The 27,617-nt window shown below is 42.9% G+C and overlaps 1 protein-coding gene across 4 annotated transcripts; it reads left to right on the top strand.

The window, feature by feature from the left end:
- LOC124056683 (paxillin-like) lies at positions 1–27,583 on the top strand. Of its 4 annotated transcripts, none has more exons than XM_046384371.1 (11): positions 1–257; positions 16,083–16,258; positions 16,445–16,530; positions 16,848–16,987; positions 17,185–17,380; positions 17,519–17,666; positions 23,270–23,428; positions 23,639–23,812; positions 24,532–24,613; positions 24,730–24,878; positions 24,971–27,583. In XM_046384371.1, exons 1-11 carry the CDS (start codon positions 245–247, stop codon positions 25,235–25,237), a joined length of 1,590 nt encoding a protein of 529 aa, XP_046240327.1. In that variant the 5' UTR covers positions 1–244; the 3' UTR covers positions 25,238–27,583. The 4 variants fall into 4 exon arrangements, with proteins under 4 accessions (XP_046240327.1, XP_046240326.1, XP_046240325.1 ...); XM_046384370.1 differs by lacking the exon at positions 1–257 and adding an exon at positions 14,375–14,530; XM_046384372.1 differs by lacking the exons at positions 1–257; positions 16,083–16,258; positions 16,445–16,530; ... (1 more) ...; positions 17,185–17,380; positions 17,519–17,666 and adding exons at positions 20,001–21,120; positions 21,440–21,787.
- The last annotated feature ends 34 nt before the right edge of the window (positions 27,584–27,617 follow it).

The raw sequence follows: 27,617 nt of genomic DNA, 5'->3' as shown, positions 1-27,617 counted from the left end.
GTGTAGGGGCTGGTGGGCAGGCAGGGGGCTGGATGTGGACTGCTGGAGACTCCAGGAGGGCAGCAGGGTATGTGTGTGCTTGTGAGTGTGTTTGAGGCTCGTCGAGCAGCAGGGAACTTGAAAACTTGACAGCGTTCGTTGAGGGGAGATCTTTGATCGGAGATTTGGCGGTTGGGAACCGAATCGGCTGCTGTGATCGACAGAAGAGGACCGGTCCGGTTCACTGGAACGATTTCCGGCCAACATGGATGATTTAGGTAAGTTCGCTCGCCTTGAACGCAACATTTACCCTGCGCGCGCCCGTGTGTGCTGTTAGCGTAAACACGTAGTGCTGATGTGTACAACCAAACGAGGCGTTTTAAGGGGTTTCTTGACTGTAGTTTGGGTCGGCACCCCGTCCAGGTAGGTGAAGTTAAACAGGTTTGAGCTGAGCTCAGCGCGAGCTTACGTGCCCAGAAAGGCCCCGCGTGCTGACACAAGGAATCACTGGCAACGCACTGACTGGGATAATTAGCCGAGTTTAACGTGTGTGTTAGCCGGTACGTGTAAAGTAAAAATCGTATTTGAGAGGACGTAGTTCTTTGACCGGTTCATTGTTAGTGTTCGTGGGCGGGTTTCACCACACAGTTCCTCCACATCACTTAACTAGGCAGGACTAACCGCTGCAGGGATCCGGTAACTTTTTCCAAGCTCCAAACTAGCAGAAATATATAAATTTGACCACCAGTCCTCAGTGGCATTTGCCATTTGATAAGACAGTATTTGACCCCTTCCTGGTCATTGTCAGGATTACATAACCGCCTCTTCTGCAGGTGGGATAGTAACAGCTGAAAAAAACCGACCTCTGTAGCCTCTTTTAAAGCCCCCTTGCGACTATTTTTCAGCCTGAATTCAGCCCTGATTTCAGCTGTGGCAGCAGTGCTGTGTCGGTATTGAGTTGCAGATGAACTCAGCTCAGAGCTGTGCTGCACTTCTGCCCGTAGAGACGAGATTAACTCGGTGAATTATGGCACACTTGGTGACAGCAGAAAATGTATTTTCTCAGTGCAGGTTGTGGTAACAGGGGAGGCACAGTGTTCTTTATGCACACAAATGCGTGGTTCTCCAGGTTCCCTCTTCAGCTGTACCTTTGCTATTATTTCAGTTGTTCACAATTATGGCTGACAAGCTTTTAGTTTATCACTCTATGTAGTCAGACTGCTACAAACCTTGCGGAATAAATTATAATAATAAAATGAAGCTACTTAAGTAACACAGCTTGCACTGAGCTATCAGGCTCTGAGCTTTTTGTATTCATTTACACCCACTGACTGTGCAGTTTGAGTTTACATGGCTTTGAGTCTCACCCTGGCAACTGTAAGGATAAGTTTAGCAGGACAGCCATGTAATGCATTGAAGGAGTTGATTTCGCTGGATGCTAAAGAAAAGAAAAGAAAAGCATTCATAAAGTCAAATATGGCAGATGTGTTGCAAAAGCCATCCAAAATTATCCCCTACTGTTAGCTGCAGGTAGGCTTAATTTAATTAAGGGATTTGGCATAGCATTCTCATTCCATACAGGACAGGGTTTTTCAGATTGGCTTTATTTTGCATGTTGAACCGGTTCATTTAAAAAAAAAAAACCCAAAACATTTGAGTGTTGTTTTGTTAGTCGTTGCCATCATGTGTGCTTCATAGAAGAACACCTGGATGTATCTAATTTGGGCCGAAAGATGTCTCTGGTCGACATCTTGATGGTGAGAGCTCAGACTGTACCAAGAATACTGGTCATTCTATATCCAGTCAATATTTATGGATACCCTCTCAGCTTACACGGGTGAAGGGCTTTCCTTAAGGTAGCTGCTTAAAAAAAGAGTGTTACACAACCCAGTGTAATTACCATGTCACAGGGTTGTAAATTCTGTCATCGTTTTGGCACAGACCTGTAAAAAAATGTGACACACAGATTTAGAGACATGTAGGCCACAGATACTCCCCTGTCCGATGCTGTATGCTCTGCTTGTACAGATGGTGTCCGGATGGGACTCGCAGGTTTTTTTACCCTTCACCTGTTTGTGGAAATTGAAGGTGATGAAGTTTTAAAATGGTTTAAGTGCAGTTGTGGATATAAAGAAGCCCACCCCCTCAGTCAGGCAGTCAAGGGAGAGTCCCCCTCAGATCCAGAGACTACCACGAAACCTACATGTATTTTTAGCAGAGGAGCCCTTCTTCTTATGTGCAGAGCCAGCAGCATCTAGAAACCCTCCACCAACCAGCAGACATTTCTCTCTTTTTCCCATTTCCCCTCATGTTTAACAGTCTTCTCTATTCCCATGTTGCCCAAACCCGTGTTACGTGTAAGCAGTGACTCCGACTAGCAGGTTCGCTTTCTGTGGAGAGAGGGAGAGAAAAAAAAAAAAAAGCATCATTGCTGTAATCCGTTTGTGCGCACACACTCAGTTTACTACATCCTCACTCTTCCTTCAGCACCAGTCGTGGGAGCAGACTAGCAGTACTCGCAGGCAGGGCATCGGGGTGGATCAGGCCCACATGCAGGGATTGGGCCTCAGCCAAAATTTATCCTCCTTAAACACTGCACTGCCCCACCCTCTCCCTCTCTCCCCACTCCCCTCAATTCCTGTGGTGAACCACATAGGAAGCTGCAGGCTGCAATCTATTGACAGTTTAAAGCTGACTGAGTTTGCTGGAGAGCAGACCAGCCTTTAGGAAGATTTGGATGAAGGCACATTGTGATGTTTGATCTCTGGCGGTCATCAGGTTTCTAACCCCACTCAGTAATCAGAGTCAAAGTCAAACTCAGCATTGGAAATTGGATGCAAAACTTTATTTTATCATGCAAGACATGACTTTATATCATTTGTGTCTTCCTTTATTTAAGCAGTCTTTGCAGTTTTGATGCTGGGGCATGTTCTGAGGCAAGCTTTCACTGACCTCCCCTCCTCAGCTATCAGCGCTGCCAGGCGTTGCTCCTTGCTTCACTGCTCTGGGCCTGCACCAACAAGACATGAATGTCAAATAGCCTCCAAAGTTAACTTCTTTTTACTGACTCTGAGTCGCAGTACCTTTCAGTGTTTCTTTCTTTTGTCTGCAAATACGCTAACTGTTCACTGATTTGTTTTGCTGTTGCCTTAGTGGCATCATTTGATGTGAAGTGATTCCCCAGAGCCTTGTCAGCACAGCAGTCTCTCATGGAGTGGGCAAGCAGTTTCTTTACTTACTCCAAATGAGATCAGATGTAGCCTAGATACTCAGCCAAGTCTAAATTTAAATTTAGTTCTTTGTTGAAGACTAAAAGACACATCAGACACATGTGAACATTTGACGTACTCTGTATTAGACTATAAAACTGATGTCATTTATGCTTAAGTGGTAGTTTTTTACAGTTACACAGTTTATTAAAGAATTTCCTTCTGCCTACCAGCTGCCTTGTCAGTCACTGTTGCTTGTTTTGTTTTAATTACGATGTAGTGATGCTCTACAGTGCGTACACTGTAATAACTTACATATATGACTTGTGTTTAATGATAATCTTTCATCAAGAGAATAGCTTGATATTTTGGGAATTATGTGTTGTCTCCCCCATGTATGTATGCCAATATGAAGGTAGAGCCAGTAGTCATTAGCTTAGCTTAGCATAAGGACTGGAAACGGAGGGAAATAGCTAGCCTCTAAGGGCAACAAATTCTGCCTACCGGCACCTATATAGCTCACTAATTAACATGTTAATATATGCTGTTTATATGTATATGTTTAATTGCAACAAAATCCAGACTGTGAAAGCACATTTATGTGGGATTATGTGTCAGGCTGTTTGCAAAGATTCAAAGTTACCGCTTCCTTTCCAGCATAGGACCTCACATAAAGCTGACACGTTGGTTTTGCACTCTGGTTTCCGAGTGTGTGTGTGTGTGTTTATTAATCAGCAATCTTCACAGATGTTGGTTGGAGCATGGCTAGCTGTTTATTCCTGTTTCCAGTCAGTTTGCTAGGCTAAACTGCCCAGCTGCTGGCTCTGGCAATATATGTAGCCCGCACTCTTGAGCGTGGTATCAGTTTTCTCAATTTTCTCTCTGAGTTACAGAGGGTGCACTTTTTTTTGTAACACCTTGGCAGGTAGGGTCCAATTAAAGATGCTGTTGAATTTCGTTATGGGAAGTGTAGAATCCGGTATTTTTGGAACTTGTTGCTTCATTTATGACCATTCTTTTGTGAATCCTTCTCTTCCATGTTTTTAGATTAGATGGAAGTGTAATACTTAACCGGTGTTATATTATGTTAACTGAAAAGTCAGTTTGGGCAGTGAGGTCCCCATTTCCAAAACTCCCCTTTAGCTAACTTCCTCTTAACTTGAATTCAAAAACCTGGCAAGTTGTTGTTGCAAATGACATCTTCAGTAACCCTCTGCTTAATGCAACAATGATGATGACGTCGGTTGTGTGTGACAGATGCATATAAATCACACACAGAATAAATGTAGCATCTGAATGCTTGAGAGAATCCCCTGTATTTTCCCCCAGCGTTTGTCCATCTGTTTGACTTTAAAATCAAAATGCTATGGGGCTTTGAGACATATGGTGCATGCACACAAACAAAACACACACATACACACACACACACACACACTCGGACAAACAGAACACTCATACACACTCCTGATCCTGTGGACAGGCAGCTCTGAAGGGGAAGCTGACTAAGCAGCGACAGCTCTGCACTCAGCCAGCCGTCATGTCATCTCTCATGGGCCCAGCGCAGCGTAACAACAGCCTGCGGGGTCGATACCCCAACAGCTACTGTAGGCAACCAGGGTATATGTAGAAATAGGCCTTCAAGCCAAAAAACACATTTAGACCCACGAGGATTCAAGCAAACTCAGGCTGTGGCTGGATGTGTGTGGTTTTAACTAAAAATCAGCATGTCATACAGTGAAGTTACTGCACGCCCCAGTCACGTTACCGTGCCCCCCTTTTTTGTCAGCTGAGCTCAGTGAGCCCCTTTTTCATTGGGCGACTCCTCGTCCTGCTAGACAAGTGTGTCGTGGCAGGAAGTGCCCCTAATGACCTCTCTGTCATAGAGGAGGTCAGGAGGATTCTTTGCTGCTCACCAACAGAATAGCCCACTGTAAGCCCCAGACATCATGTTAGTCATACTAACTTGTGGACGTGTCTCATCCCGTCCTATTTTTGGTAACTTCCTTGATGTGAGAAGGAGGAACTGGTTTGCTTTGGGTCTCATTTAATCCTGACTTTTCTTTCTTGTGGTTTTTTTTGTTGTTTTCCATTTGGGTAATGAAGAAAAGAAGTAAAATGTAGTGAAAATAAGATGCAGATATATCGTGTTTCGTAATATATGCATATGTAGCTGGATGGGGAAAATGTGGCTATAAATATTAAAGCCGCCAGATGACACTGTCTGGGTGCCCCTTGTGAGCACAGATGACAATCTGAAACAGGGGGGAGATGGATCCGGATGAGGGAAGCCATCATGCTAGACTGTAATGTTTTTCTGTGTGTTATGGGCTGTTTTTGAAGATTTGCAGACATTGCGTACGAACAATCTTGTGAGGAATTCAGTGTACGTGGTGTACTGTCTTGTCACCACTCATATGAAAACCACATTTTCCTGTTCGGAATAATGACTCCAAACCAATAGTTCTATGTCCTTTGCTAGTTTAATTTTGCCAGGCTTACACATGTATGCCTGAAGTCGTTAGCAGCCTTCCACATGAACTGACTCCCCTGCTGACTCTGTGAGACTCATCCCAGCACTGAGCCTGACAGTGACTGACAGCTCGGTTGATACGATGCTGGTGATCCTCCGATGCAAGCGGTGCTGGGAAAACAACTGGTGTAACAGTTTCGCATAGAAGCTAAAGATGCTGCAGTAATGTGAAAAATTGTGATTGGTAGCACAGTGTTTGAAAAGGTTGAAAATAATGCTGTGAAAATAACGGCTCTTTGCTCTGGTTTAATAAATTCTTAATTGTCATTTTAACTGGAGCCTTTGCAGATGTCAGATGGCCTTTCAAATACACCTGCGTGACTTTTCAGGCTTTCCTCTAATTGGCTCCTAAATGTCATTTTTCTAAGAGGCTGTACGGTTGGCCCGGCTGCTGGCTTAGATAACACATTGATGTTTTATTTGGAAATGGGTTTGTGCCCAGCAGGTTTCCTTTGGTCTCGGTACAGGTTTAAACAGTCCCTCACACACTGCTGACACTGCCCTATTTGGGATATAAAACCACCACAATGAAGACCTTTGATGCCTTTGGAGCTTGGAGGTGGGGGTGGACAAGAAGTGAATGCGTGGGAGAAGCCTAGCATGTATATGCGTGTGTGTGTGTGTATTTCAGATCGCTTGTGCTTCAGTTGGATTTACAATCAGCATCTGGCTTGTTAAAGAGGATCATTCAGGATGCCTGATCTAGACTCCAGTCGGGTTAACGAAACCATCAGTGCTGCTTAGGCCGGGATTACTATTCCACAGGTTTATAGGGGTGTGGGTTTAACAGGAGTTTACATACACACACACACCGAGCTGACTGTTTCCCAGTCGAAATATTTGGCCTGCTTTTCCGACCTCACAAACCCTCCTCTGCATCCTCTTCCCTCTGTCCTTGTCCTGCCGAAGGGGGACAAAGAGCAGCTTGTTTCTGTTGCTGTGACCTACTTCAAGCCAGCAAAGATAGAACAGACAGAACTGATGAGAGGAATGTGGGAAAATCCATTTTATGTCACTTTTTTGGTTTGGTTGTGATAGTAGCATCATTCTTGACTTAAGAAATAGTAGTTTGACAGCTTGAGTTTTCTTTCGCACACAGAAAGTCATCCTGTCGTCTCCACAGGACAGATGCAGAGGATTTTCAGACGGACAATATCGCGGATGAATTGGAAAATGTCCTCAATTTATCAGCAGTTCAGAGAACAGGTTTAATTGAGTTCTGTGTGTGTAGTCATCTGTTGGACAATCCATTTTCTTTTTGCCGTTTTTTTTGTTTTCGTGGTCAAAAAGTGATGAGTGAAATTCAGAAAACACATCTAATCTCTAATCTAATAAAAAAAACAAAAAATGAAAATGAAACCATTTTAAAATTGCTGTCACAAGCTTTTGACCACAAAAAAAGAGAAGTTATTTCAATTTTAGCTTTCGTTTTTTTTTTTATACCTCTTTGTGAAAAGAAAATTGGACCAAAACACAGACTAACCGTGTACATTTGGTTTGCTAAAACACATTTTGCTTTTGTTTGCAGTTCAACAAAACTCGTTTATATTGTCTTTCATAATTGCACCCTCACCACACAGAAAATCTAAATAACCACGGTAGCAACCTGTAACAGGAAAGCTTTTGTGTCTGCAAAACTACCGCTGCGTTCCTCTGTAAGCCTTTCGCTGAGGGGAGTAAGAAAGGGGAGGGAGGTGGGAGACAGCAGGAGGAGAGGGTTTTATCCCTTCACTTGTATTGTTCCTGACTTTTCTGTTCTTATCATTGGTTAATATGTTTTTCACATGTTCGAAAATCCTTTAATTAATGATTTTACTCAAATGTAATGATTCAATTCAGCAGCTCTGCGGACACTCTGGTTTGAAGCAAGTGTTTAAAAAAAACAAAGAGAAGAGTAAAAGCAGCTATTTTTCAGAGTGATCATAGATAAAATTTGTAGGGAGGATGTTTTCCAGGTTTAGAGAAATTAAAGCACAGTGTAGGCTATGCCCTAGACTGTAAAATTTCACTCTCAGTGTTTCAGTAACTCTGGGCAGGTACAAAAAAGACATTAAAATAAGAGTAAAGAAGTGATCCATAATCTCACATCACCCAATTTTAGCCATCACTGCTCCACCTCCATCAGTGCCAGCAGAGATACAGTGTGGCTTGGGTTCAGTTGTGAAGCAAAACTGCTTTAGCAGATATAACTACACTATACAGACAAAAATATCCAGACATACCTCCTCATGGGGCTATTTTTCAAGGATTGGGTTTGTTTCAAGGATTTCCCTCCACTGGAAGTAAAGGGCTGTCCTTACTTCCAGTGAAGAGAAATCTTAATGCTTCAGCACACCAAGACATATTGGACAATGCTATGCTTCCAACTTTGTAACAACAGTTTGGGGAAGGTTTTTTTCTATTCCAGCATGACTGTGCCCCAGTGCACAAAGCTAAGTCCATAAAGACACGGTTGGATGAGTTCGGTGTGGAAGAACTTGACTGGCCCGCACAGAGCCCTGACCTCAACCCCATCAAACACATTTGGGATGAACTGGAATGGAGATTGTGAGCCAGACCTTTTGGTCCAACATCAGTGTCTGACCTCACAAATGCTCTACTAAATGAATGGGCAAACATTCCCACAGAAACACTCCAAAATCTTGTGGAAAGCCTTCCCAGAAGAGTAGAAGCTGTTATAGCTGCAAAGCTGTAATATATATAGAATGCGATGTCGTTAAAGTTCCTGTTGATGTAATGGCAAGGTGTCTCAACACTTACATTTAGTGTATGTCCCATATAGATAGACATTTTGTAGTGTAATATATGAAGAGATGTTGGAATGGTTGGATAGAAGAATCTAAGGAAAACAAATTGGACCAAGGAGATAAATCTTTACTACGGAATACCTGCAAAAATTGCTTAAAATAATAAGCTGCACCTACTTACCGATGCTTATTTTTCTCTGACTACATGGTACTCATGGGAAGGTTCATATCGAGTCACAAACGAGTGTGTTATCCTTGCTTCACACCTTGTAGACCGCAGCGTTGTTCTGCGCATGTGTTGTGGTCAAACACGTAATAGTTTTGTGGAAGGCAGACCCGTCAGCAGGCTGAAGGCCATTTCTTACTGGGTGGAAATGTACAGCGATGAGGTGTCAGGCTTGTGGCTAATTCTGTCAGCTGTCACTCATGTTTGGGTGGCTGCACCCTTGCAAAAATCCATTTCAACATCTCTTCATATATTACACTACAAAATGTCTATCTATATGGGACATACACTAAATATAAGTGTTGAGACACCTTGCCATTACACCAACAGGAACTTTAACGACATCGCATTCTATATTACAGCTTTGCAGCTATAACAGCTTCTACTCTTCTGTGAAGGCTTTCCACAAGATTTTCCACAAGATTTTCAAGTGTTTCTGTGGGAATGTTTGCCCATTCATTTAGTAGAGCATTTGTGAGGTCAGTGCTTAACTATATTAAGTACCTTGTAATTGGTTTGATAATACATTTAGTGGAAAAGAATGTGAATAATGTGAATATCAGAGTGGCTGCTCTGTAAAAAGCAGTGATGTTACTAAAGGCCCGCTGATAGTGGAAAGAACGATTAATCAGCCAAACTAATTGCTTGCTCTCAATGTTACCCTGTAATTTACATTTTGGGAAATATTATCACTTTCTTGCTTAAATAAGACCGTCAACACCCCTCTCATGGCTGTTCATCAAGTGTGGAGTTTGAGCCAGGAAGTGGTTATCTTATCTTTGCTTAGTATAAAGAGTGAAACCAGAGTGAAGCAGTTGTGAAGATGCTGGTAGGCCTATGTTTTTTTTTTCTTTAACTTTTGACAAAGCCGTGCAATCTGTTCCCCCTGCCTGACTTTTCCCTCTTGGCTCTGGCTCCTCGCTCAGCACAGATGTAAGTGTTGCATCATCTCACTCTCGGCAACCAGTTTTGTTGAATGATTCCTCAAAGTTCTCAATACAACACTGACATTTATCACTTTTTAATTCGACACGGCGACCTTAACAGTGGCTTATTTGTTCATCCAGCCAATGTACAGAGCTACATTGTCATTCTTTTGAAGTCACCAGGTCAAAGTAAGTCCAACATTTACTCTCTAGCTCTTTAGCCCTGCCAGCTGTTGAGAGAAATATTTGGCTCCTGAGTTTCTTCACCTGATAGTCACTAACTTTGTCAGGAATTTTGGCACAGAGCTGGTATTATACAGTTGTTTCACCAGGATAACATTTGGCTTTTGTCAGAATCTAGCCTGCGTAGACACAGAAAGGAAACATGGGAAATGAGAGAGGAGACCTGAAACAAAGGCAGGAATCAAGCTGGAGAAGATGAGCTCATATATGGACATCTTAAGCACCAGGACGATCCCTGCGTCGTGAAGTTGACGTTGTTTATTCGCAGCATGTGTCAGCTTGCTCAGTGTCGTTTTCCTTAACTTGAATATTGCCATGCTGAGGCAGCGTGATGTTGCACTTTAAGACACGCTCACATGACCATATTCAGAATATCACCAGCAGTGTCTTTCACCAGGAGTTACTCTCTGTTTAATGAAGGATTTGACCAGTTTGCATTAGGATTGACTCTTTCTTGGCCTGAGAGCCGTATTAAGCTTTGGATTGCATGTGTCAAAACAGACTTGCTGTGACTGTATTGAATCGTTTTAGAGTGGAATACAAGCTGCTGTGTTAGCAGTCTATGACTTAATTGCAGGAGTGAGCCGTGGTGCCTTTTCCATTTAACAGCATTTGTAGCAGTCGATTGGTGTTAACGTAAGGAAACTCCAACCAGACTCTTCTTTATACTGCGTACAAGTGCATAAGACTGTACTGTAAATGTAATGTAATCCTTGGTATGGGCTGGTTGGGTGGTCTTTAATGTCCTACTGTTGCTTTGACCGACACGGCCATCCATCATCTACTGTATGTCTCATGTCCCACAGGTCAGGGCCTGGCCAGAATGTATTTATAGTGAGCCTAGTCTGCCTCTGGTATGTGTCGGCAGACTAGCTGAGAGCCACCTGTGTGCAGTGTTGTCGTCCTACTGCTGCACCTGTGTGTTGCTGTGCGTGTTTCTAGCGTGATTTAATTCTTTTGTGCCCGCTGAAGCGCTCCAAATGAGCACAGGCACAGGCCTTCTGCTGTCTAACACGAGCCCAGCGGCGAGGAAAGTCTGAGTGCATGTGAACCCATCTTGTCCCGATTTCTTCTTTTTTTCTACCCCTTCTGGTGGAAGCTTGTGTCACATTAAAAGGCCATCTCTCTGTCACGACAGAACATGAAGGGCTGTCGCTTCGTGTCGACACACACTCCCAGACCAGTGACTCAAGGTCGTTCCTTATAGCAGAGATTGTTTTTACATGTTTGTTTTACAAATATTATGTTCAGACTCCTTTTTACTCAAAATGCACTGTATGCAAAATGTCTTAACAGCTGACATTTTGTTTTCTTTCAACTGTCCTATCTTGCTTTTACACCCTCCTTTTCTGTCTCATCACACTATCTTGTTCAGCCGGCGTTCATCTAACATTTCTCTCCGTATCTCAGGATGTTTCTCATATTTTGAAGGCGAGCTGTGGCATGTTAGGAATTCATATCAGCCAGCATGCACCTTGCAGCAACACAGTTACAGAGGGATGAATTTAAAGGAATGAGGGAAGGGGAGATGCAGAAAGGAGGTCAGGGAACACAGGTAAACTCACTGCACAGACAGAATCTCGCACCTGATCTTCATCCTTTTAATTTACACTTTGGTGTCAGCTCATATTTCAGCAAATGCCTGGGTATTTGTGAGCTCCTCGCAGATAAAGCCTGCTTTGTATACCAGCCCTCAGAAGAAAGGAGCCGGGAGTGTGCATGGCTCTCACATGTGACTCAACATCACCCCCTGCAGGATGTTAAAGGCTGTGTTTTGTTCTGTTATGTTTGATAAGACCTTTTCCCTGAAATGAACCGCTACCACCAAGGCCAAATAAACAAGAAATGCGTTGAGTAGCAGACAGCATTGATTCACTCTCTGTGCTGGTCGGCACTGATAAGCGCTCAGGCAGTGTGTGCGGTGTCAAGCAGGCAGGAAGTCCTGTCAGAGATGACGGAGGTTTGCCCCTATTGACATTCAGGACTTTTATCAATTAAGCCTCACAGAGTAAAAGTCGTGCTCCAGCATTGCTTTGTCTCTGTAATCAATTTTAAAGTTGATTTTGACAATGAAGGAGCACGATTTAAATTCTGATCCAACACATCTCTCCTTCCCGTTGCTGTTGACTTGACTTTAGATGGTTTCCTTTCCAAACTCTTTCCACACTCATTTTTACGCCTCCCCCTCCCTTCATTTCTAATTTTCCTGTCTTTTTCATCCTGTCCTCTGCCACCCCAATCTTCTCAGTCCCTCTCATCTCTCTCGCTCTCTCTTTCCTGTAATGAGCCCCATGCCGAGCAGCGTTTGTGTAATTAAAATGCACACCATTCATCTGGGAGGAAGGGAGGCTCCTTAATCTGCGTCAACCCACATTCTGGCCTCTGAGGATTTGCTTGCTGCGCCATACACACACACACACACACACACTTCCCACTTTTACTCGCTATCTCTGTCGGCACGCCCACCGCCATTCCTCATTGTTTAAGCCCAGCTGTGCCTTACTATGTCACGTTTGGTGTTGTGCATGTAGACGCTAAAAGAATGCTGGTCTTTTTTTGTTGTTGTTGTTGTTGTTCACCAACTGTAGGTTTAGAGACTGGACTTAGTTGATGCAGGCAATTTCTTTGATCTGAATGTAGCTTATTTTACGTAGGCAGGAGTGGATCTGTCACCCAACTGCTGCCTTCTGAGGAAGTCGGGTCTCTCCAGGTTTTACATAACTTTGTTCCTCCAACAGATCAAACAGAAGTTTTATCCCTTATGAAAGTATTTCAAGAGATTCCCTTTATGGATTTTCCAAAAATATATCCTAAAGTATCTTTCAAACGTTCTTTCCTCTCCTTACAAAGAATGATTCAGGAGGCTAATTTTTAAGCTTGAGCTCTTGGGTGTCTCTTATGAGCTCCTCATTTTATTGTAGTTCCATTTTTGGTCACTGGGGATGCAATCCGTGGTCTGAATCAGAGTCTGTGTGTCACGGTATGTTCCCTTGGCAGAGGAGGCTGACACACCTCTGTGTTTGTGCAGTTTGTGGATGGGCTGGAGCATGCCTAGCACACAGTTTTCAGTGAACAAAGGCAGCCCTCAAGCTGCTTGTTTCTGCATTTTATGTTTTGCCCGGATCCTCTCAATTATAGGAGTATATTCAAACCACTTCAGTGAGAGAAAGGAGCTGCTGATTTTCAATTAACTTGCCTCATTTTAATGCAAGACTTCGTAGACATTAAAGGCGGCGTAAGATTTCCCACAAGCCACTGCCTAACAGAATATGTAATCCCTGTAGCTTGGAGGGCAGGGTTTTTGCGTCGTTCTGCTCTGGAGCGGCAGTTTCTTTATAACAGGGTTAAAGCCAGTTCAGCTCGAGAGCTAAGTTGATTAATATCTCTTGTGTAAACCATCTGGACTAACATCTGTCTCCACCGCCTGCATTAAAACTTTCTGTTCTGACATCAGCAGCAGATACGTACTGAAGCGTTCAGATATGCCATATTTCAGAGACATATCTGATGAAATCTAACTTACAGTAGAAATTACAATGTTATTTCCTTTACAGGAGAAACTTGATGTTCTCAACAATTAGGTGGAAACAATATGTGCATGTATTGCCTCAGCAAAAATTAATTGGAAAGGAAAAATTCTGTTTTATGTTTTGGCATCATCTTAGATGAATGCCTGGACTTGTCTGATCCAGTTATTTTGTTTGTTTGTAAACTTAAATTTCTAGTTGCAAATGTAGTCAAAGTACATTCACATCATCCTGTCTGTCTGTGTTGTGGCCGGAGTCACTGTGAGAAGAATCAGCTGCATAGTGAGAAGTGTTGTGAAAAATAAGTCACAGCTTCCACATTTTCAGCACAGGAAAAACTAGAATAAGTTCACACTCTTGTTGACTTCCCTTTCTCTCGGCACAGAAGTAGAGCCCAGAGACTGCGGTTTTGAATGCATCTGTCTGGTGCACCATTTTAGAATGGTAGGTTTTCATACATCATACCTGATATGAACTATTAATACTTCTATGGATGCACTTTGGCTACTACCAAGTGCAGAGCTGGCTGCAGTTGTGTAAACAGCTCCTGTGCTGTATCCATAATGAAGTGCTGAGGAATGTGCTTGGGCTTGTGGGTCCAGAATGGTGTCTCTGCTGTGAAACCGAGTCACCTGGCATGTTAACCATGCTACTCACGCTTACCATGCTAATACAAAGTTTGGCCAAGTGGACCTGGCATCGATCTGTCTTTGCTTCCACTGTGTCTCCTCTCAGTCTGGAGAAACATCACAGTCTAAGTTACATACTGCGCTGATGATACTATGCAGCACCTGATGGTTGTGATTATATTCATATATCATATTTTAATAATTTGATTCTTGTTGGACTGAAGAACTAAACTTAATGCAACATTTAGCATTAAAATCATGTAGAAGTAAGTGTGAGTTATGAGTGAGCAGAGTGTGTGCTGGCAGTGCGAAGGAGGGGCTGATTATACCTTTATATACCTTTGTGGTACCACTCCCTTTGTTGGGCAAGCCTCCGATGATAAGAACTCTGTTTGCTCTCAACTTTTCTCATTTCAAACTGTTGAGTCCTCCCTCATCCGCCGTAACGTGCTCAGCTTGCCAAAATTGGACAGCTCCGTCCTCCGAGATTGTTTTCAGCGGGTCGTCATTTCGCGTGAGTATAGTATCTCTTACTTGAGCCTTCAGGCAGCTAGGTTCGAACTGGCATGACGAGGGGGTGGGGGTGGGGGTGGGGGTGTTTGACTTAACTGGCTGCCATTAATATGAACCCCTCCTCATTTTCTCTATACTGACCCTCTCCTCTGCTCTCAGTTGCACCCCCCTCCTCCTGCTCTCTCTTATGCTGATGGTAGAGTTAAGAAAGGCAGTTCCTGCCTGGCAGACTGTCTGTTTGGGTTGCCCTCTTCCTCCTCCACTTCTTTTTCTCTCTCTGTGTTATCTCCTCCTCACTTCCCTGGGTCTCATCTTGTCTTTTACTAAGGTATGTCTCATGCCCATGTTACTTTAGCTGTGTTTTAGTCTTTCTTGCCCCACTGCTTATTTTTAGCTAAGGTTTTGCATTAGTTGGTTTTTGGTACATCTTTGCCATGCCGACAATATTGCAGGATTATGTATAGAATATTAAAAACCTCACAGCTGAGTGCAGAGTAAATTTCAGTAAGCTTTTCTGTGAGTATTTCTAACTGTGGTTTATTCGGTCACATTAGTTTATGAACTTATTCATGTCATTGTACAGCTTCAAATAACAGACATAATGGAAAATATGTAAAGACGTATATACAGTAAATTTGTACTCACAGGTTAGACTGTTTTTTTAGAGCCAACTTTACTGAATTGGTTTTATTTGTTAGGACTTGTGAAAGTCTGCAAGAGAAACTAAACACTGTCGTGATGAGTGAGCGTGCTAAAATAAGCCCAAGTGTTCAGTAATACAGCCTGCGCTCTTCATTAAATCCCCTTTAATGTTATGTGTCCTTCTACCTACTGGTTAGGCCTCCTAAATTAGTAGTTGTTTTCTTGGCTTGTGTTCCTCCCAAGATACTAAATAACCCCTTCACGCATAGATGGTAGCTGTCGGTGTGTGCAGTGTAAATATGAGCATATATGACCTGGTTGCGTATTTCACAGTGACTCTTGGATTTAAGACATGTCAAGACTCCAGGCAGATTGGAGTCAATGAGTAACCAAAGGAGCGGCTATTACAGCCTGCATGATTCAACTTTTACAACTCTGATGTCACTGCACATGTGTATTTGGTCAATTACTGCGATCATTTAATTCTCTTTGCAAATGTAACAGGCGATGAGCTGCATGTCTTGCAGTGCTAAATAGTAGATATGCACTAGAAATTTGGAATTTAATATGTCAGTGGTGATTGTTGTCATGATATGTAATTTTATATTTTTGTGGTGAGTTTGTGGTAATATTATGGTAAAGTACATTTTCTGGAATTTTCACTGAGAATCCAATTGTTAGATACCTGAAAAATTAAGTTATTTCATGCCATTGATGCGAATATCCTGTAGATCTAATATAGGCTTAAAGCGCTCTTGTTAACTGATACAATGAGAGAGATTTAATTGATAGGCGTCTCATTAGAAAATGCACAGCAATATAATTCAACAAATCCTTGTTGTCTCACTCTATAGACTGTATAATTAGCTTCACAGCCGTGATGTTAAAGTCTGTGTTTTGTATTTTCATAGATGCTTTGTTGGCGGACCTTGAGTCCACAACATCCCACATTTCCAAGCATCCGCTCTTCCTGTCTGACGAGACCCCCTACTCCTTCCCTGTTGGGGGTCAGACCCAGCAAGACATCTGCTCTCCACCCCCAGTCCCACCCTCTTCCTCTGAGCAAAACGGACTAGATGAAACTGAGGTAAACACATGAGCGCATGTTACTGTGTAATCCCCTGGCAAGTTAACTTATTATTTGATCAAAAACATTGTTTAATTTACTCATGAATTAAAGCATAAATTAAGTGTTTCATTTACGAATGTGTATCTGTAATGTGTGTCTCTAATGTGTCTATGTATCTATACTGACCTCACTTCCTGTCCTCAGTCTTTCAGCTCAGCTCAGAGAAGCCCCTGGTCTGGAGAGAGCAGCAGTCCGACCCAACCTACTGGTGAAGAGGACCACGTATACAGGTAGGCCTTTTGCTCATGTTAGTTGGATCAAACATTTCTAAACAGTCTCACAGTAACTTGCACCAACAAAAGTGAGTGAACTATAGATAACTTTGCACCATGGTTGTGGGAAACCTCAGCCTTATTGTGAAATCTGCCAGGAGAGAACATAATGTTTCTGTTGACGCGTACATAAAACATAAGACTGGAGGTCTTTTTGATTTGTCACTCACCAGTGAGCTAGAAACACTGTTCAGATGATATCAGTGTTGAAATATAACCACAGTCTCATAGCTCTGCTCATGCTAAATACTGGGTCTTATCCCTGCTCTGTACAGTTTCCCTAATAAGCAGAAGAGCAGTGAGTCATCAACTGTTGCCATGAACTCATCCTTGGGCAGCAACCTGTCTGAGCTGGACCGCCTGCTGTTGGAGCTCAACGCTGTCCAGCAAAGCACCCCTGCCTTCCCCACAGAAGGTACACAAAGAAATAACTTTACAATAAGTAAAAACACGCTCATGCTTCTCTGAAGTGACTCTGATGTCACTTTCTAAATTTGGCGCTGCTGTTTTTGTGGTATTGTCCCTTCCCTCCGCTGCATTTTTGGTGGTTGCAGTATAATAAACTAATACGCAGTGAAGAAAGTTCATTTTGTTTTTTATCTTCTACTATAGAAGAAGCAGCTCCACCACTGCCTGCCAGCAGCATCACCCACCATATCCAGGAGAATGGAGTCTCCACTGCAGGCAAGACTGCACCACCTGCACTGGAGAAGCCCAAACGCAGTGTGGCCGCTCGAGCAATAGAGGATGTACGACCAAGTGTAGAGAGCCTGCTGGATGAGCTGGAAAGCTCTGTGCCCTCACCCATGTAAGCAGCAATTCATTAAGGCAAAACAGAAATTATGCCACTGCATGTAGTTGTTTAAATTAGTGGTTAAGGATCTTATATTAACAGTTAGTGTGGAAAGGTCATGAATTTAGGTGTTTGTGTTCTTTTCTTTTTCAGTCCCACACCGTTAGTTGTGTCAGACGAACAAACAGACGGACAAGAGGAAACACCAGCACAGCAGCAAACCAGAATGTCTGCCTCCTCTGCCACACGAGAGCTGGATGAGCTAATGGCCTCACTTTCTGACTTCAAAGTCCAAAGCAATGTGAGTATGTTTCACAAGTCAGTGTGAGGGTTTGCACACTTGATGGAGGATGTTTATATTTGGCACCTTGCAGCTGTGTCAGACTTCAGACGTGTTGGGGTTTGCACCAGTGTTAAATTTATTGTTGAAATGCGTTGGATCAGCAGACTAATTTTCTTTAGTGTCTTTTGCATATTTGGGGTTTTGGAATGTCAAATGCATTTGCTCAACAAAATATTTTAGAGCTGACCAATAACAAACAACCAACTTTTAATTTAGAATTTAGTTGAAAAAGTGTACCCCCCCCCCCACACACACACAAGTCACCAAATTACATACCAGATAACGTTTAGATTGTTTGTTTTATTTGTAGTAATCTGCAATTTTGTTGCAAGCTTGCAACAATAGAGGTTTCGGGTTGCAAAATCAACATAATGCACTAAAATACAGTTTCTGGCAGTAAATATTATCTTTGTTAAGATTATAATGTTCAAGTTTGTTGTCAAAGTGTCAATTATAGTCGCTTTTGAAATTTGAAGTAGTTCTCTCCACGTCCTGCATATCTGTCGGCAACAAATATGAAAGATATGAATAATATATATATATTATTTATTTTACTTTAATTTTTGTAGTAATTTTGGAATGTTTGCTTTAAAACATTTCAGTTGACTCTACCCTTGCTTGGCTTTCACTTCAACTTTCACTTCATATCCTTCATTCTCATGGTGATTTTCCCGGTCTCTTTTCTCTTTTCTCTATCACTGTGTATGTCTTGTCTTTGTTTGGACATTGCAATTTTTACATTGTTGCTCCCAACTCAGTCTGGGTCTCAGTTGTCTGTGAATCAGGAAGCAGTAGACCCTTTGTTGGTAGCTGCTACACCAGTTGTCCAAGCAGTAACTGCTGCATCTATAAATCCTAATTTTGGTTCAGTGGACACTCTTCTACCTTCTAGTTACACTACTCCTGCCTGTACTCCTCTTCCATTGGAACTCCATATAGATGAAGATGGTTGTTCAGCCCCGACGTCATCACCCAGTTCCACTGTAGTGATTTCCTCATCCAAGAGCCTTCAGTACTCCCATATAAAACAAATAGACGATGTTGGCATTGAGACCTCTGAGCTCTCTCATGTGGAGAGCCTCAGTATCTCTAGCACCACCAAGTCGCCTCATCAAACTCAAGTCAGGAGCCTTACACATGTTTCAGTTACTGAAGTCTCAAGTCCAGTTACTGTTGGCAGAAGCTCTAGTCCAGTAACCACTACTGGAAGCTTCAGTCCAGTAGTTGGTTCCAAGAGCCCTAGTCCTGTCACTGTGTCTATGAACCCTGGTTCCCTTCTTAGAGCCAAGAGTTCTAGTCCTCCTGATCTTAAATGTGCCAATCTAAGTCAGCCTTGCAAGAGTCCAAGCCCACTTCCTAAAGGTAGCAGTCAGGTTTCTATAAATCATAGTCCAGAGGTGAAGACAGCTACGCCACACACAGTTGTCACAGTTGCTAGGCTTTCAAGTCCAGTTCCAAAAAGTGTCAGTCCAGTGACAGTCCCTAATAGCTCTAGTCCAGTAACTGTCCCAAAGAGTGCTAGTCCCGAAACAGTTTCCAAGAGTGCTAGTCCAGTATCAATTCCAAGGCTTTCAAGTCCTGTGACCGTACCTAATATCTCTAGTTCAGCAAGTGTACCCAAGAATTCGATTCCTGAAATACTGCAAAAGAATGCCGGTCCAGTGACGCTTCCAAGGCTTTCAAGCCCAGTTACTGTTCCAAAGAGTGAAACTGCAGTTCTCAAAAGTCCTGCTTTAGCCACCAGAAAAACTCACACAGTCAAAGGCACCAGCAGCCCCAGAGCTTCCCCAGTTCCACTTGCTGCTATACCATCAAGTAGCCTCTCTTCCCCTACTTCAGAAAAGCAGGGAAATGGAATACTGGATTTAACATGGCCATGCCGGGAGCCATTACTGGACAATGCTTTAGACAAAGTCCTATCCCCTGACTCTAATCAACAAAGTGAGAACCAGCCACATGCCTCCGTTATGCCTGGAGATGAAGACCGATTTTGGGACGAGGAGGATGGAATTTACCCTGATTTCAGCCGAGAGGGAACCCTGACTCCCATGACTGAGGCCAGCTGGATGGATGAGTGTTTCACCCCCTCCACCTGCCCCGGGACACCAGATGCAACACTGGACCTGCCCACACAGCAGCCCTCTGCTGTCGAGCGACTATCCGCTTCTGGCCAAGTAGGACACTCAACCTGACTCTCCCAAAATAAGCTGCTGGCATAAAGGTAGAGAGGCTTTAGTACCCCATGTGGTCTTTCTGTTATTTGGCCATGTGGCCCAAGATATTAATTATCTCTGACAATAATGTTAGAACCATCACATAATGGTTCAAGCAGAGTAAATTTTTAGATGCTGAAATCATCTTATTTTGGGAGAGCAGCTCCTACAAACAAAAGGAGCTGTAAAAAAGTACAAAAGCATAAAGTGTGAAGAAACATGAAGAGTTATTCCTCTATGTGGTGTGATGCATGTGGTGTCATTGCATAGCAATTGCAAACTGGCTTGAGGGAGAAATCTCCCCGTAGAGACAATTTGTGGCTGATGTTGAAAGCTTTTCTCAAAGGATGATTCTGCACGCCCCTACTTGCCTCAGTCAGCATTGCTGTATTAGTCACAGGGCCTGGCCTGTCATGTTTATGCAATGGATGGATGATGCAAAAAATGTGTTTTTAATCACCAAATACAAAAACACCAGGGTGGATATTTTTCGTTTTTGCTGCATATATAAAGTATATATACACCAAGAATGTGTACATGTAGTTAAAAACATACAGGAAGTTTGCTTCTTTGTTCTTGGGCCTTGCTTTGGCACAGATTTGTGTGCAAGCATTTTGTGATAGACCTGTGTTGTCTTGACTTCAGCTATCCAGCATGCCGTGTTGCAGATACCTGAGCAGTTTAAAGTAGGTTTGACATTGGAAAATGAATTTGAATGGAATGGAAGGCTGTGCATAGCTTCAGAAGGTAAATTTGACTGGAGTTCCTGGTTGGAGGTATATTCTGGAGCCAGTGCTTGTGCACTTTTGCTGCTTGAATGAGACATCCTGTGCTGCCCTGCTTGTGCTTGTAACCCAACATGGGCTTTCTGATGAATGGCTCATCCCCAGCCTCCCACACCTCCTGTATCATCTACTTTCCAGCTGAAATCAGTAATTCGCCGCACCAAAGAGACCCCCAATGTGCATCCGATGTATAGGGAGGGTATGTTGCGACGTAAAATGGGACCGATCATTGTGAATAAGAGCAACTCGCAAGACCGACTCATTGAGGAGCTGCAGGGGAAACTGGGAATTGGGCGGGCTGAGCGAAACATCCGGCGTAAACAGCAGCCAGATGATTGGCTGACAGAGGGAGTCATCGTCATGTCCAACCCACAGCGAATGCGGGAAGAAGGGGCCCAACCGTCTGTGGATAAGGTAGACATTAGAGGCACATTGCAGGAGTCAGTGCTATTCTTGGACCAAGTTAGACCAAGAGTCAGATGTTATGTCCCTCTGATGGTTTAGCTTATGTTTGCTTGGCTTATGACCAAGAAATTAACTGGCAAATGTTAAATATATATGATGTTTCATCACATTGCCATAAAATTTCTATTTGTCTTTGGCAGTCACTAAGCAGTTCAGTTTGTGGTGCCAATTCTGTTTCTGTTACCATTTCTTTTTCTTCATTCTGACCCCTGTTTTTGTATATCATCTGTTTGCTATCCTCTCTTTGCTGTTTCCTTCTTCCCCCTAGATCGTCCTCCCTCCAGAATCTCCTGCCCCACAGAGAAAAGTCCTCCCCCCTCCACAATCTCCCCCTGCACCCAAAAAGCCACCCCCAGTAAAGCAGACTCCTCCACCACTGCCTCCTCCCCCACCGACCCCTCCCCCTCCTCGAGAACCTACTCCTCCACCCCCTAAGGAGCCTACTCCTCCTCCCAAGGAGCCCACGCCTCCCCCCAGGGAACCCACGCCTCCACCTGTCCAGCCCCCTCCATCACCTAGCCCCCCTCCCAAGCCCATCACGCCACCTCCGCCTCCCAAGGTCTTTGTGTCAGTGGGTTGTCAGACCGAGTATGACCCCATCTTTTCACCAATCCAGGCACGACTCACCTTTCTTCACCTCTCCTTTTCTCTGACCTCTTATCCTCCTTCCACTTTCTATCATCACTGTCTTTTACACTTTGTACACTTTGATCTGGTTCAGATCCAAGCAGCTGCATCTCTGTATTTACATGAGGTTTGTAGTTTGTCTTGTAATTAGCTCTGTTTTTGACCTCTGGTGTCCAGGCTGCAGCAGGGAGCCTCTTGAAAGCTTTGTCTGAGACCCAGTCAGTTCAGGTTATGAGTGGTGCTGACATTCAGGCTGGAGAGGCTGAGCCCCTTTTCTAATTCTGACATCTGACGGCGCCAAAGGCTGCGTGTTCAGAGTGGAGCCTTTAAGAGCTTAGATGCAAAAAGAGTGCCACCCCCCTGCCCCCCTCCCGTTCCCATAACACAAAGTGTCCTGCCATGCATAGGAATGGTAGGCTCGCACTGCAACTGAAACCTAATCTGCCACATGACAGCACAGTTACCACCACAATTATAGCAGCTCCCACAGGACTTCCGTCAACACGTGTCGCTAGGTTAGATGTTGAAGTTGAATACCATATACATGTACAATCACCTCTTTTAGAATCCATAGTGTCTTTATTGAAGTAGGTTTGGTAACGGCTTGTAGAGTTGGAGACTGGATGATTGAAGGTAAGCTGGGTCATTTGTGCGTGTGTTTGTGAGTGTGTGTGTGTGAGAGAGAGAGAAGAGAGAGATGCTATTTTCCCTCACAGAGGAATGTAAGAGTCATGAAGCTCCAATAACCACACAATCTGAGAAGGTCTGGTTTTGCCTACATTACAGTAGCCAGATTCATCTGCACACACGTTCACAAACACTACTGATATCATCCAAGCCTGCAGATTTGTTTTAGCGTTAATGAGAACATATTTTGTCCTGGTTAATATGTCCATTGCCTGTCTAGGTAATTTCTTTTATCTGAAAGAGGAGAAAACCGACCACCACTTGGATTAATTGCTTGTTGTACTAACGGCAATTCAGGTAGAGACTGTTGTCACGAGCGACAACAAAGGCGGTTACATGAATAAATTCTATAACGTTTACAAAGTTTGTAACATTACAATGAGGTAAGTCCAGAAAAAGATCAAACAAAATTATGAAAATATCCCTGACTCAGAAAAACTTAATGCAACTCTGTGGAGGAATTGATATTTTGTACCACTTAGTGCCCCAACAATTTTGGAGTACAATTCACTGATTGAGATGACTGACTGAGATGATTTACAGTGACTATTGCTGAAGTAACAACCAAGTGCTGCTAACTGTGGATGTTGTTATCTAGTTAGCTCAGTTAGTTGTGCAGTTATCCATATTTCTCACACTTCTGGCAGGAGACAGTACCTGCTTATCACGAGCTTCTTCTTGAAGTATGAACTGTCGAACAATTAATTGTAATTAATCATCAAATTCTGTTATTTTTCTCAACCTGTTATATACTGAAGCCACTTTGGTCTTCTGTCCACATCAGATCCAGTCCCAGGGAAAGACTTCCCCCACTGGTCCACCCAAAGCAGCCAATAAACTGGACAACATGCTGGGAAGCTTGCAGTCTGACCTCAACAGACTCGGAGTCCAGACGGTGGCTAAAGGTGTCTGTGGAGCCTGCAAGAAACCCATCGTTGGCCAGGTGATGATAACACTTAATCCTACACACACAAGTATATATTAGATAAATGTGCAAACTTTATTGTTCTGTTTGTAGTTAAGAAATCTGCATCTGCTGCCGTTTGCAATATCCTCTTTCTGGTTTGCATGCAAAGCTGCAATGATTCTCTCCACTGAGCCACTTTCCTTAGAAACTCATTATAATTTAATGCACTGTGTCTTCCCACACCAGGTGGTGACTGCCATGGGCAGAACGTGGCACCCCGAGCACTTTGTGTGCACCCACTGCCAGGAGGAGATAGGCTCCAGGAACTTCTTTGAGCGAGAAGGACAGCCTTTCTGTGAGAAAGACTACCACAGCCTGTTCTCACCACGATGCCACTACTGTAATGGACCCATACTGGATGTTAGTAATGCAAATGTTAAAGCATACACACACACACACACACAGAAGCATATGTACCATGGATGGATTGACAATGATATTTATTTATTCATAACATAATGGACTAACGACTTACTCTGGAAGACTCACTGCATGCAAATTGCCGTATTTCTCAAGACACACGCACACACATGGATACACAGTACTAGAAGTAGCATAACTGAAGAGACTTCTAGTTGCTGTGGGCATGCAGAGTAATTCATATGTCCGTCTCACTACATGCTGCTGTCCTCTCTTGCTTGTCATCGCTCAGCCTTATCCTCATGATAGCCAAAATGAACCACTGACAAGGTTTCCCTGTTCACTTCTTTTTTTTTGGTTAAATTTCTAATGTCATTAAGTTTCTGCGCCCCCTGGTGGCAAGGTGAAGAATAACTTGTGCTCTGAAAGTAATACACTGAGAAATTCTTACCCTGCTGCAAAGACTTTGCGTGGGAGTGGGTGTTTCGAAATCTTGTATTACATAGACAGTCAAGTCAATTTCCTTCCAGCTGAAGCTGCTGAAAAAAAGCTATCAGGCCTGGAAAACATGAGGCAACAGTCATAGCATTCCAGCACCTCCCACAACCACCTCTGTGGACTTTGCCTGCCCTCTCCTGGACTCTGACTTGCTGATCTATCACTTTCGTTTATGGCAAGCAGAAGTTGAATGACTGATCATCTCTTTCTCTGTTTCACAGAAAGTAGTGACTGCCTTGGACAAGACTTGGCATCCAGAGCACTTCTTCTGTGCCCAGTGTGGAGCCTTTTTTGGACCGGAAGGTACCAGCTGCTCATCAGTTTATACCACAACACCTGGCTTGTGTAGACAAAAGAGCAATGTTGAATTTTCTATCAAAAGAAGCATACAGAGTGAGTTTGCCCTTGCTGCTCTCTAGGTTTCCATGAGAAGGATGGAAAGGCATACTGCAGAAAGGACTACTTTGACATGTTTGCCCCTAAATGTGGTGGCTGTGCCCGCGCCATCCTGGAGAACTACATCTCTGCCCTCAATTCACTCTGGCACCCTGAATGCTTCGTCTGCAGGGTGAGCCACTCGACTCTATCTGTTATGAGTATGGGCATTTTGTGTGAACCTGTCATCGTAAATTCTACCTCTTCTCCCTTCTGATTTTCCAGGAGTGCTTCACACCATTCATAAACGGCAGCTTTTTCGATCACGACGGCCAGCCCTACTGTGAGTCTCACTACCACGAGCGGCGGGGCTCGCTGTGCTCCGGTTGCCAGAAGCCCATCACCGGCCGCTGCATCACAGCCATGGGCAAGAAGTTCCACCCAGAGCACTTTGTGTGTGCTTTCTGTCTCAAGCAGCTGAACAAAGGCACTTTCAAGGAGCAGAATGAAAAGCCCTACTGCCAAAGCTGCTTTATTAAACTCTTCAGCTAGGAAGTGCGTTTGTGTATAAATGTCTGTGTGCACACATCTGCCTGTTATTTACATGTGCGAATGCACGTGTGGATGTGTGTGCACTCACATGTCTAGCATGTCTGAGTCAATGAATTTTTTTTTTTTTTCTTTGAGACTAAGGGTGTTGATGCACTGGGGGATCAGATCATGAGGGTAACAAATGTCTCTGATTATTATTGACCCTTGACACTGAAGGGACTGGCTGTCCAACCTCTCAGGCTTGGCATTTTACACTTTTGCTAAAGACATTTTTAACAGCCCAAAGAGATTTTTATTTGGAGTGTGCGGCAAAGAAAATATGTTAATTTCCCCTTTGTGTGTGTGTACATATATAAGCAGATGATTGTTCAATTACAAGCCCTGATTTGTAAATGTTTTTATTCCCCCCCTCCATAGCAGGGCAAGACCTTGCACCATATGGTGGTTTTATGCAGATATGAAACAGCTGCGTGATTGCATGGACCATGGAGAATTGACTTAAGCAGTTTTAAAATATGTTGAGTGTTGAATACCTTGTGCTTGGCCAATGAGTGTTGGTATAATCTATGAAAAGATGTATTTTTCTAGCTTTGGAAACTATTAAGGTGCCATCTAAAAAAAAACAGTGAAAACACTCAATATGTATGCGCACAGACACACCGAACTCCTCCTCCCTCTTCACTTCATTTCAAACCTGTTGCACACTCCACACCACTGATCTCTTGATGAGACTTTCTTAAGATGCATTTTATAGGTGTCACCAAGATATTAGCTATTCCTTACTTTTATTTTTACTGTTTTACTACAAAAATGAACCCAGATTATATTTCAATGGAAGTATGCATTGCATTCACCTCTTATAACTCCAATCAAGTATTAGATAGTAACCATATTAATTTTTTTTCCCCTGTAGCAACTCTGTTTTTACTTTCTTACTACAGAGTATGCATTGTGTCATTGACATTAACTTAGGTCAATAAGAATAAAATATGTACTGTTGTTATTAATGTTGAACATGGTGCAATTTTAAAGGAGCCAAAACAAAGTTGATTGTCTTTACTCCAGTTTTAACAATCAGGAGATTTTACTGCTGTATGTACCTACACAGAATTAATCTGAACTGTTAAATTCAGAATAAATAATGCCTCAGTTAAACATTTTTCCATGTTTTACTATTGCAACTTTATCACTATTAAAATGTATTAATATGGCTTTTTAAAGATTTTAAAATATGGTTGTGCATTGGGTTTAGAAGCATGCTTTTGTTTTTTCAGCACTCGCTGCCAGTTGCTGTTACAATCAGAATCTAAATTTATATACATGTAATATGCTCAACTTTGTGACAGAACTGTGTTTTGTCGCTGTTTTGATGAAAAATATATATATTTTTGAGCAGTTTGGGCTCACATTGATATGCAAAGAGCTGGCTCTATTGGCATGTAGGCTAACAGTAGTTTACTCTGCTCTCACACACAACACGTACCAGCTTGGGTTCCAGTGTGTGAGACTTGGAAGAAACAGCAGCCCCTTTTATTTTTGTTATGAAGTTGAAATCAGCGCTTGGTTTACTGATGGAAGCTGGATGTCAGTGTTAGCTGGTCAGGAATCAGAATACAACACCAAGCCAGGGCCAAGCCTTTAGCAGATAATGACTAATTTCATGTTTTTATTTTACTTCCAGCTCTGTTTTGCCACATATGAGACAATGTGTGATTTTATGTTTTTATTTTGCTTTTTTCAGTATTGCTTGTCTTTGATTTTAATATGAGGAGTGACTAGGCAGTATCCACAATAAGATTATTTTTACTTTGAGATTTTTGCTCTTGTGCCAAACGTGTCAATGCAATAAGGTCTTATACACTGTGGAGTTCCCAACCTTTCCTGTGATGTGACTCTATATGGGCTGAGCTCTGGGAGAGGCTCCATCTGCTGTGGTTCATCTTAACTCCAAACACCCAAAGATTTACACTGTATCAGACAAGCCAAGGAGAAACCTTCTGTACTGAGTCATTCAGCAGACAGTATAGTGTACACTTGTAGCAGATTCAGATTTACAGGAAGTAGCAGGGGGAAATGAACAGGATTTGCAAGTTAATTTTGCCCCATTTATCTGCTTACACTTTTTGCTTCTGTGAAAGAAATCAAAACATTTTACTGTTAATGAGATTAAATGAATTTTTGCTTTGTAAATGGAAATGTTCATGTGATCTTCTACCATTTGAATTTTCTCATGAGCCACACATTTTACTGGCTCTTTGTTTGGGTGGGGTGTAAGCATATGTGGGTCCTGATTACTGACTGATTATTGTAACTGCTGCAAATGAAATAAATACTTTATTTCTGCCATTTCTTTGTCCTAAAAGTCATTTTGTAGTTTCAG

Source organism: Scatophagus argus, chromosome 3 (genome assembly GCF_020382885.2).
Source record: "Scatophagus argus isolate fScaArg1 chromosome 3, fScaArg1.pri, whole genome shotgun sequence".
Classification (NCBI taxonomy): domain Eukaryota; kingdom Metazoa; phylum Chordata; class Actinopteri; family Scatophagidae; genus Scatophagus; species Scatophagus argus.
Note: the sequence above shows the minus strand (reverse complement) of the source record. Positions and strands in the feature narration are given on the sequence as shown.

Coding starts and splice junctions, on each gene's coding strand:
- LOC124056683 (XM_046384369.1), top strand. CDS start 18,368: ATGGTGATTTTCCCGGTCTCTTTTCTCTTTTCTCTATCACTGTGTATG. Junction 19,883..20,844: donor GACTATCCGCTTCTGGCCAA/GTAGGACACTCA, acceptor TCTACTTTCCAG/CTGAAATCAGTAATTCGCCG.